Source organism: Alexandromys fortis, unplaced genomic scaffold (genome assembly GCF_014885135.2).
Source record: "Alexandromys fortis isolate MF-2015 unplaced genomic scaffold, M_Fortis_MF-2015_v1.1 scaffold_4, whole genome shotgun sequence".
Classification (NCBI taxonomy): Eukaryota; Metazoa; Chordata; class Mammalia; order Rodentia; family Cricetidae; genus Alexandromys; species Alexandromys fortis.
Genome location: NW_026067944.1, coordinates 14,609,187 through 14,621,248, shown reverse-complemented (window position 1 = coordinate 14,621,248; position 12,062 = coordinate 14,609,187). Strand labels below are relative to the sequence as shown.

Here is a 12,062-nt window from a genome sequence, read left to right as displayed (position 1 = left end):
TGAGGACACGGGGTCCTTGAGGGTGATCACAAATTTTGCTTAATACATTAAAGTAAAAGCTTGTTATCCAGAAAAGGAAATCTCAAGATTTGGTAATAGGAAATGCTCAAGCTGCGGATCACCAAGCATATAAATAGAATGAAAACTTTAATGCAGTTGCCAGCTCTCTGGGTGCTGAACAATTTAGGAAGGCAATGCACACTTTTTTCACAGTAAATGGCAGAGACCCAGACTTCCATACTTCCCAGAAGATTAAAGGCTGCAGTGAAACACCTGTGGTTTGGATGCAGAGCTGCCCAGAGGCACCAAAGGGATGTCTGAGTCAATGCACCCAGGGGCAGGGAACCCAGAGTTAGATGGAATTGTGATGGTTTCATTCTATCCTTGAAAGCTTTTTAGCAAAAGTAAGTCTCACTCCTGCTCAGATAATATATACCTAGCCTCTTAATCAGGAATAGAAGGGTTTTCACAGCATATCTGAACTCCAAATCCTTGCCTGTCTCCTAACCACACCATATAGAAAACTACATCGTTATTCCAACCACTTGCCTTAATTAAAGAGATAAATGGAATCTCTTTCTATAGAATATCCTGTAACTTACTCCTAGCATCAGCCCAAATGATGGATTTATAAAGATCTCTTGATTCAATAAGTAATATTTACAAAATGTTTGCTTGTGAATGAACACTTGAGGGGTTTGACTTTTACAAAGAGTAGGTTTGGTCTCTCCTTCTTTGGCACAGACTTCAGTCAGTTCATGTATTTGTGCCTGAGAGACCCTCCTTTTTATACAAGCCTTACTCATTTTGTGAATGTATTCATAGACCGCTGTTATTCATAATTTTAATTTAAAGATACACTTCAACAATCGTTTTCAAATATAGAAATAATAACAAAAGTGATAAAATATCTAAAATGAGCTTTATAGATGGCAACAATTTTTATGCATTCAGTCGTGTACGTTACTTGTTCTGCCAGTGTCAGGTAGACATTATTACACTAGTTTAAAGGATGAGAAGATAAAAGTCATAAAATTGAAGGGTTTCGCATAGATGATTTATATTGATTCTGAATGGCAAGGGCAGAACAGAATTGGGCGGGAAAAGTTGACTGTATGCTAGGAGAAAGAGGGCAGAGTCAGAGTGAAGCCATGAAGCTGCCTGAGATAGATGCTGGGAACTTTAGCCTGTAAGCCACAGCCACATGGCAATATACAGGTTAATAGCCAATAAGAAGCTAGAGCTAATGGGCCCAGCAGTGATTTAATTAATATGGTTTCTGTGTGATTATTACGGGGCTAAGCAGCCGGGAATCAATAAGCGGCTCCCCCTCCTTCCAACATGTGGTATTAGAGACACAGTGGTCTTACTAGAATGAACTACTTAATTCTATCATATATTAGCAATTTCCTATTTAATCTTCTTTGAAAACCTCAGGTGATATATTTTTGTTTGTGTCAGAGAAAGCCTGAAATCTGTACAAAACTTCTGCGTTATTATGAATTTTTTTTTTACTGAGACAAACCAATTCTTTTACATTTATGAGAATAGCTAGAAATCAAATTTATTGACGTTTAGTTTTGACCTTCAAAACTTTATAGTTCCAGAAGTCTAAAAGACGAAGAAATAACTTATGCCATCTCCCTGACTAATACATATTATGTCTATGGACCTGAAATAATGGTATGCTTTCTACTCTCTGTTTTAAAATATAAATCTGCACGTTTTTCCCTTACATTAACTTATCTTCTAGCCTTGTCTTCTATGAAGTATATAGTAGTTCTAGACTTGTGATTTTTATAAGCAGAAAGCAAAGTACCCTATGATTATATTAAAAATTATTATTTCTTTATTTTGTGTGTTTTTCAGGGTGGGTCATCATGTGTGCATATGCAGTTCAGAGGACCAGCCTGCAGGAGTGTGTTCTCATCCCATCATATGGCTCCCTGGGACAGAACTCCAGTCTGCAGACTTGGTATCAGACCTTCATAATCACTGAGCCATCTTGATGCCCCATAGTCATGATATTCATACACTTTATGAAATTATCTAACAAGAATTTGGTAAAACTCATTTGAATTATATTTAATTGGTAGGAAATAGTGTGGTCTGAAATATATAGAGAATTCTGTTTTCACAGAGACTTCTAACACCTGTATATTTTTGTTGACTTGAGGACTTTCCTCATGATTTACCTTTGATTTCTTTGTCATTTTTGAACCATCTTATATCAGCTGCAGGTTTACTGCCGGATGTCTTACAAGTTAGCTGCATCAGGTCTCCCTCCATGACTGGTGATGAAAATCCACTAATCTGTGGCTTCTCTGGAACACCTAAAATTTAGTTGAATAAGGAAAGTAAGTGTCAGTCTCTAGGAATCACCTAAATTCCTGGATGATAAAATAAACTTCTTCCGATATAGTACATATGCATACACAACATCCATAATGAACCTTAAAATGTGTATGTGTCAAAGTAGAATTTAAACACAGATTGTAAAATTTCACCTCCAAAACAGTTTTATTTTATTTTATTTTTTTGTAAGCTTTAAGATACAACCATTCAAATACCTGTGATTTGCCATTACAGCAGTCTGAGAAGGTGGAGTGTCTTGGGTGATTTGAAAAAAAAAAAAAGAATGAATGCCATATATTAAAAATAAATTTTGTTTTTATGTGTTTGGGAATGAATATGTGCATGTGGGAGGCCACACAGATACCATGCTGGCATGTGGAAGTCATAGGAAAACCCATGTGCTTGTATGAGGCAGGGTCTTTCCTGATGTTAAACACTGTGAGGGCTGCTCCATGCTAGTTGGTCCAAATACTTCCTAAGAATTTTCCACCTTTGATTCCTATTTAGTTGCAGGAATGCTCGGTATTCAGGCCCATGCTATGTTAACTACCTTTACAAGGGTCCTAATTATCCAAAATCAAGTGACCAGGCTTCTGCAAGAGGTGTTCTTATCTGCCCAACCCTTTCTCCAGTCTGAGTATCACACATTTTCTATGCTCTGTTATTCAGTTATTTACTTTGAGGTCTATTAAAATATCATGCAGCAGTATTCTATAATAAAGGCTCAGTGAAGTTGTTCTCATTGTAGCACTTTAATTTAATCTTGAGAAGATTAAAATGTAAGAATATTAGAAAATCCCACTATGAGAAATACAAAGTTAAACAACAAAGGAAAAAGAGAAATAAGCCTACTTCTCTTAACTAGCTAGGTGGCCTGTGTATACTCACCTTTATACCCTTTAAAAAAATCAATCTCACACCGCCATTTAATAAACTGTGCTCTACAGTCAATTATTCTTTGAGTCTTGAGTTGGCTACCTTAGGCAATTGTTATCTGGGAACACTCCACTTTAGTGGATGTATCCTGTCCTTAACGGCAAACTTGTGAAGATTTTTATGAAATAGTTCCAGTGGGACTTGCAATGAAACATATTTCACATCCCAAGCACAGAACCAATTTGCTAGGTGGATTAACTTTAATATCCCTCTCCAAAAGGATGTTATGCATTGGCTATTTTAAATGCAACACTGTGTCTTTATCTAAAAAGGAAGGCAAGCTAGGGGCAAAAGGGAAAAAAAATCAATCTTTAAATTTCTCAAACTTGTTCAGTACACAGGTGTGTTTCAGTGAACTGCAGCAATTTCAGCTGACTGGGGCACCGTGGAGCCGATGAGCTCTAAGCTGCAGCCTTATTTCCTCCGAATCTCTATGAATGCATTGCTTTTTCATGTCACTTTAACCTTTGTGAAAATGGCCTGATACTTAGAGAATAAAAGCTCAAGGAAGCTACAAGCTGCATGCACAAGTGACATTACGTACTTCATTTACGAATCTAGAAAATACACATTTTTTTTCTTTTTTCAAATAGAGACACATGGAAATGTCAGGGCCATTTAAATGTACTACGGTATAAAAAGAGGTCGTTATTTTGAAAGTCCCGGGGTTATTAGGGGAGGTCTCCATCAGGTGACTTGGACAATAAGAGGAAGAACGCACAAGTTAGAGTCATTGTGCTCAGGAGTCTATCACTTTTTAAACGGCTTCAAATCACACAGCATATGCACAGTTTTGTTATAAAATTAACTGGAAGAAAACCAAAAGAAAAAACAAATGAAAGAAACAATCAAATAAAAAAAAACAACAACAAAATAGTTACTTCCTAAGGAACAAAATGGTTTTATGCTTTCTGGCATCCACAGTAACCTTTGGCTCCCCCTTTGTCCACGTCTAAAATTAAAGCAACTAAGTGATTCTTCAATGTCTTTTTTCTGTGAGGCGGCAATATATTAAATTATGCCTATTGATTTGATGTTCAATAAATATTTTCTGATTGAACTGTGTTGTATCAGTGCACATCTTTCTGGGAGTGTGATTACACAGCGTTAGACTTTAGAACTTACCCAGGACAGTGAGATAGGCCTTGGAAGTTTTGACAGGCATTGTAAATAAGGAGCAGGTGTACTGCCCTTCATCAGACAGAGACACGTCACTGACACTGATGCTCAATTCATGCCAGGAAGCGCGAACCAGCTCGATCCTATTGTCCCTTAAAGCTGAAAAAAAAATTGAAAACATCAATAAAACATATAACTAAGCATATTTATAGATATATTATACTTTCGCCGCAATAGAATGATTATTTTATTTAACCATTCATTGAACTTTTACACCTTGAAACACATTAAAGGATATTTTAAGTATATGTATACATATATGTTTATATTATATTATTGTATATACTATAAAATTATATATAGTTTAAAAGACAACAATTAAAAGCCCTTTAATCATCAAATTATTTAATAAAATCCCAAGTGCTAAAGGTTGATGGTGATAAAAATAATTTCTTTCACATTATTTTTAAAAGAATGAATGCTAAAAAAGAACGAAAGAAAATGAATGACAGATACATTTGGGGAACTGGAATTGTTAATATTATTCCAAAATACCAAAAAACAATTTTTGTGTATTAGAAAATAGTCCCTGTCATAGATACACTAACTGAACATTATTTACACCAGAACTGACAATTACCTGAAAATTGCCAGTGGCTTACTTACCTGTTGCATACATTTGCACTGATTGGGTTGTGTATTATCATAGTATATTTTTAGGTTAAAATCACTTTTCTATTACAACTATTTCTAGAGTATCTGTCAGAATTTTACAGAGTTTTGTACCTTTTCACTCAGCTGGCTGGGGAAAATGAAAGTTTATTGTGTACATCATTAAGAATAGCAATGCAGTCTCGAAGCAGGTGAGAGACAGTTAAGAGTTTTCTCACTGACAAACAGCTTCAGAAAGCATCTCCATCTCCCCTGTGCCTTGTACCTTGTCCCCATTAGAGACAATGGAACATCATCAGTCCAATGCTGGGATCCTTTGCATCACCTACACTACCAGGCAGTCTCTCCGGGGGAATATCTGCTTTCTAAAGTGACAGGTCTAAGGGGGAAATTAGCGTTGACTTGTGTGTACCAAACAAGTCAATTGGGCCAGACAGCACAACAAAGTCTCACAGAACTCTTCCGAGAAGCACACATACATGATAGATAGCTGCAAAGCAGAACCTGCTTGCTATTCTAGAATCATGCTGAATGCACCTAGAAATAATCCTCTGCGGCAATAGCACCCAGCTTTAGCTTTTAGCAGACAAAGATTCCAGGGCAAAGTGCATGAGGTAGTCACTTTTGGCTATGGTTATCTATAGGATTTATACTCTTCCCAGGATTTAGAATCCCCTAGGAGATATACCTCAGCATATTACTGTGAGGGATTATTTTAGGTTAATTGAGGTAGAACGACCCAGGTTTAGCGTGTGTGACACTGCCCCTTAGCCTGATGGCCTCTACTGAATAAAAGGGGAAAAGTCAGCGGAGCATGTCTATGATTTCTGACTATGATGCAATGTGCCAGCTGCCTTTTTGTCATAATGTCATTCTTTACCCTTCTTTCCCTGATTTCTATATCCCCGGAGTTGTTAGTCAAAATAAATACATTCTTCTTCAAGTTTGTTTTGTCAGGTATTTTTTATGCCAACAGCGAGGCAAGGAAGAAGACACTGACTTCAACAAATAACCAGAAAGCAATAATCAAGGAAACAACACCGAGAAGAATCAGATATTGGGGTTTCTGACAAAGATTTTGTAACAGCCACCATGTGAAGTATTAAACCCAGGTCAAAAATCATTAAAATTAAACTCCATTTTTAAAATAAAGCTTGCCTGAATCAGAGATTAAAAGAGCTGCACCGATCAGTCTTATAAACCACACAGTGCTGGCACACACCTTTAATCCCCAGTAGCCACACTAGTTTATTATAGAAACTGGGCAATAGTGGTCCACACCTTTAATTCCAGCACTAGAGAAGAATATAAGATGGGAGAAGACATCTACAAGCCCCAAACAAGGTCATCTCCCACCCCAGCCTCCTTCTCATTCAACCCTCTATAATGCTCTCTACCAATTGCTGTAATGTTTTCTAATTGTTTCCATTTTCTGCTCCTCACTGTCAGAGTGAGTGAGTGTTCTCAGACACAGACCTAATCTTCATCTCCTTTGCTCATTGAAAAAAAAAAAATCATTGTCGGTGATGTCACTGTTTCTGGCTCTGTGGTCCAATAGAAATATAATGAGCGTGTGATTTGAAATGTTGGAGACTATGTTAAGAATAAAAAAGAAACATGAGGTAAAAAAAAAAAAAAAGATGGGAGAAGACAGGTTTCAGCTCAGTCTCATTTTAAGGATTCCTGGAGGCAAAATGGCCATTTTTGAATTGGGGTAGAGGTGAGAACCAGTGGCTGGCTGCTTTGCATTTCTGGCCTTCGGGTTGAATAAACACTCTCTGACCTCCTTTACGATAAGAGCTGATGTTGTTCCTTTTGGAAACTACAGCTCCCAGACTCCTCCTGGATTAGGGATACCTGTGCACGCGGGTGTGCACAGGTGCAGGTCATTTCTCCCAGATATCCTTGCGCCTCCCGTTAAAAAGTGAGCTTCCAGGAGGTCTCGCTCTCTCTCTTGCCCTTTACCCTTGTGTATCTTGCACACCTGTCCCTTATCGTGCCCCCCCCATTAAAGTGCACCCACGTGGGAGCCGCGTGTCTGTCTCCTCCTTTCGTGTGTGTTTGTCTGTCCTGTGTTTGTCTACACACACACCCGCTTTTAAAAGAATAATAGCTGATGTTTGTGGTTGTTAATATCACCAATGATATGAGAAAAGCCATGACTTCAATACTGACCTACACAATAAATTACAATTTTAAAACAGAATTTAAAATAAATCAAAACAAAATCATGCAAAATTCAAATAACACAAATTAACCCTTAATAGATAGTGTCAGAATTCAGTTTTTTAAAACGGTGGTAGACTTAAAGTAAGAGCATCGGGTTTCTTCCAATAAGAACATCCAGGAGAACATTGATAGAAAGTTAAAAGAAAGAAAACAATATCGTCTTAGTGACCATGAGAAATTCAACACAGGTGTCACTATGCTCTCTGTAGATAATAAAGGAAAACAAGTTTGAAAAAACTACAGTAAAAAGCATAACAATCACCCCTTTTTCAAATTGGTAAACAAACAAACAAATAAAACATATATGTACAGAAGTCAAGACACTGAGAATCTGAAGTAGGAAAAATCTAAAAACCAGGTCAATATACATTAAAATTAAACTAAATTTTAAAAATATTTAGAAGAAAGTGGTAACACTAAACTGTTCCATGCATAAACATATAAATTTCCATAATTAAATACTGTGCTTGAACCAAAACCTGAACTGCTGGTTCACCTACATGCCTTCATGGAAACAGGACTCTGGAGCAGAGGCTTGCCACCTCCCCAGTGTGGAATATTTTCATGCAGTGCCTAGGACTGTGGTGACCACAACCATAAAATCATTTTGTTATCGCTTCTTAACTGTAATTTGCCACTGTGGATGGTGAAGCAAATATCAGATAGGTGATCCCAATGGGGCAACGATCCTCTTATTGAGAACCCTGTTCAAGAGGATGATGGTTGGTTTTCTCTCATCCTGTATAGTCATGGGGAATCAATGGGAACAGGTAATATTTATACTGCTTTAAAATAAGTTTACAGTGACAATTTGAAAATATTTCGAGTTTGGAGTCTTGGCCATAAACTGGATATCTTAATTCCTACAACGTCAGTTCATTTACTGAATATGTTTAGCATTTTAAAGCTTTGATCGCATTTGCTATACAAAATTTTACTACTTTTAACATCTAAGCTCTAAAACAAAAAGCAACAGAAACTTAAAGTCAGTTTTGTTATTTACCAGTGGACTTGAAAAATTAATTCTCTACAGCATTATTTGCCTATCTGCTTTGTATTTAAGCTAAAACTAACAATGACACTGAGAGATGGGAAAAAATAAAGCTAGACTTCAGAACTGACACACATGAATGTATGTCCACTGGTAAATGTACAATTGCTCAAAACTAAACAATGTTATGATCTGCACCACCATCCCACCACCACCCCTCTTTTGAAGGGCCACTCTGTAGACCAGGCTGGCCCTAAGCAAGCACCAATCCTCCAGGCTCTCTGCTTGGGAATGTTGATTTGCCATCAGCCTCCTCCTCCTTATCCTGTAAATTTCTCTGTGAGTTCCTTTGCTAGACAATAAAGCTGACTAATGTGATTTCCATTTTAATGAATGTTTTTAGCAAACCCAATCTGCACAGTGTTGATTTTTTTCAAGTCCACACATTCTATGATGTCATCTACAGCTTACTTTCAAAGGGCATTTCAAGTGTGCAAGAATAAAGAGAAGCCCACAGTAGCCAAAGAGGGATGTGCTGCAAGTGAATGGGTTTCCTGTGTGCAAGCAGCTTGTCTCACTGTCTCAGCACCCCGAGTCGGAGCTATCTGCACAGTAGGCATTCAGTGAGTGGCTATTGAATTGATACTGAGAACTAAACTCTGCCTATAGATGATAAGAACAGAATGAAAAAAGAACTCAACTATGAAGTCCTTTTCAGTATCTCTCCACAGGATCCCCAAGGGAAAGAAGCTAAAATAAAATTTCCATTTTCTCTGTCGACACTGATGAACATAAAGAGCTAGAAGCACCATGCTAAGTAAATTTTTAACAAGGTTACAGTTTTCTGGAAAGTGCTTGCAATGTCAAATAAGTGATCTTTAAAAATATTTCCATTTTTACGAGTTTCTGAGTGAAAACAAACTGTGGTAACTAGTCAGATACTACATAAATTTTGTAGATAGTAAGTTTCAAATACATAATGATAGATTAATTGTGATATTGATTGATATAAATTCAGTTTTTTAAAGAACATCCTTTAAATACACAATCTTAATCATTACCTGATATATTTTGTTTGTTTGTTTTTTATTTGTTTGTTTGGATGATTTTTTTTTAACTCAATATACTTTGCTCAAAAATATATAAAATATTCCCTGGAAAAAAATAAGTGAGAAGTAGAAATGAATGTTTGTAATAAAATAACTCTTCACCGAGATTAAAAAGTGAGCTAATAGGTTAAGTAAGGCTTTCTCAGGTCACACCTCATCAACCTTTAGGTGTCTGCACCCACTAGGAATGTGATTAAATGGTTCAAAGCTTCAGGTTCTGGAGAATTTAATCTTAGCTGCAAATAAGCACTGACCAATGAGTAAAAATCTATTAAATAGTACTTGACTGTGGATAAAATTATTTCTCCAATACCCCATTAGTCTAAATGGTTCATCAATTTTACAAATGCATATTTAGGTTCATACTTAATAAAGTAAAATTCTTAGGACTTTAGAGTTAGAAATTTTAGTGTTTTTCTTTCCTTTTTTCCCCCCCTGCTTTGGTAAGAAAGTTACTAGCATATTTAGCAATTTATATATCAATTCATTCTAAACCTAATTGATTTAACAGTGATACTATTTAATTTATCTACCATCTTCAACCAAGAACTTAGTAGTGGAATCTCAGTATTGAAGAATCTGCCTAGTAATCATAAGACCCTAGGTTGAATCCCCAGCACTTCCATTCGAATATAAAAACCAGCAAAGAATAAACAGCTAACTCTTTGCATATACTTTACAGTTTTCCCTCACTTAATGTTGTGTTTATTGTAATTGATCACATACCTTTTAAAAATTATTCTATTTTTTGAGATCATAATATAATTATATAATTTCCCTTCTCTTCCTTCAAATTGTTCCCAAATTCCCTTCCTTAAAGTCTTTCAACTTCTTGGCTTCCTCTTTCATTAATTGCTGATATATACATATAATGCATAAATATATATTTATATTTTTATATAAATATATAAAATTTATATTATATAATATAAATATATTATATATAAACATATATAAACAGAGAACATCTTCTCAGGCTGTATGATGTCACTTGTATGTACATTTTTAGGGCTGACCACTTGATTTTGGATAACCGAAAGGTGTTCTTTTCCCCAGCTAATACTATTTATCCCATTCTCAACATTCCGTAGTTGCATGTAGTTCTTTGTATAGGATTGAGGCCTCATGATCTTTTATATCATCAAATTGAACAAGTCTATTATCATTGTCCTTGTCAAAACACAGAGTACTGTGGCCCATTCCCATAGAATACAAAATAACTCTTGCACCTAGGACTCATGGATTATTGTGGAAGACAGAGCTGGATAAAGTGTATTAAATCCAGAAACCAAAGGATTTTGCTATGGGGTTGTATCTCCTAGTATGTGTGTATATAATTAGCCATAAAGTCTCACTACCATGACTGTCTAAATATGAGCTGAACAAAGACAAATGGTCATCGTGCTTCAAGGGAGCTGGGAGTATGAGGGTGGGGAGTTGGCTGCTCGAGGTTATGATTAAGAGAAGGCCTCCATCTTTTACCAAAAACTGCAGAAAATTAAGAAATACTGAGAGTTGGAGAAATAGTCTTTTGGGGAAGAGTACACCAACTGACTATACCAAAGTGTCAGTCCTAAACACATACATACAATTAACATTATGTAGCTTGAGCAAGCTTTGTTAGAACTATATATGCATACATCTATGCATGTAACAGGAATTACTGAAACAGCAGCTGCAATGAATTTGAAAGAGAGCAAGGAGGAGTATTTGGGGGGATTTGAAGAGAAGGATGGGAAGGGTTGAATTATGTATCATATTATAATCTAACGAAGGGTTAATGGGAGGATTTAGAGAGAGGAAACAGGATTTAAAGAGAGGAAACATTATTATATTATATCTTAAAAATACATGAAGCAAAAATAATTATGTAAAGGAAATAAAAAAATCTACTCACTGATAGTATCAACAGTGTTTTCATTTGTTTATATGTCAACAATCTTGTTTGATTTATTAGAATGTTTCTGTCCTTTGTAGTAGGACCGTAGAGTTTCGTCTAAAGCACACAGATGAAAGACCTTGCTATGAGTCCTTTCTTGTTTTGTTTTCCCGCAGTCAGAGAACATAAAGCAATCTAAATCAATCTTCTGGAAAATTGATTTAAAAAAGCAACCATTGCTTTAGAACTACTATTTGGTATATGATATTTTATGCTGTGCTGAATCCTTACTGAAACCAGGGTAAGTGAAGTTTTGAGTAGAAATGTGAACCAAGTTTTACCAGTAAATCTGCGAAGGACATAGCTTTTCGAAGAATGGTTTTCTGCAGTAGAACCTGGGATTTTAAACATTAGCCTTTGTCACTGAAGGTGTATGAAATGAGAAGCAGCACAAGCTCCAATAGTTATAGTCTCTTATTGCAAAACATTTTTTAAAAATTGTTGGCAAACACATGTTTTAATATTTGGAGCTGAGGGGCTGCGTCCGCAGCACCCAGGCCGCCTGGCTAGCTTATGCCCCGAAATAATTACACGGACACTGTATTCTTTTAAACACTGCTTGGCCCATTATCTAGCCTCTTCTTGGCTAACTCTTGCACCTGGACTAGCCCATTTCTAATAATGTGTGTAAGCACCCCAAGGTGCGCTTACTGGGAAGATTCTAACCTACATCCATGCTGGGTCGGAGCTTCATTGCGTGTGTCTGCCTCAG

General features: G+C 36.4%; 1 protein-coding gene across 2 annotated transcripts in view; it reads right to left on the bottom strand.

Moving 5' to 3' along the window:
* The window catches only part of Cadm2 (cell adhesion molecule 2), an 889,457-nt gene that overhangs the window by 120,425 nt on the left and 756,970 nt on the right, over positions 1–12,062 (bottom strand). For both annotated transcript variants that reach the window (XM_050148726.1, XM_050148727.1), the window contains exons 3-4: positions 4,417–4,569; positions 2,196–2,333 (exon numbers count right to left, since the gene is read on the bottom strand). In XM_050148726.1, coding sequence (XP_050004683.1) covers positions 2,196–2,333; positions 4,417–4,569 — 291 coding nt within the window. The remainder of the gene's footprint in view (positions 1–2,195; positions 2,334–4,416; positions 4,570–12,062) is intronic.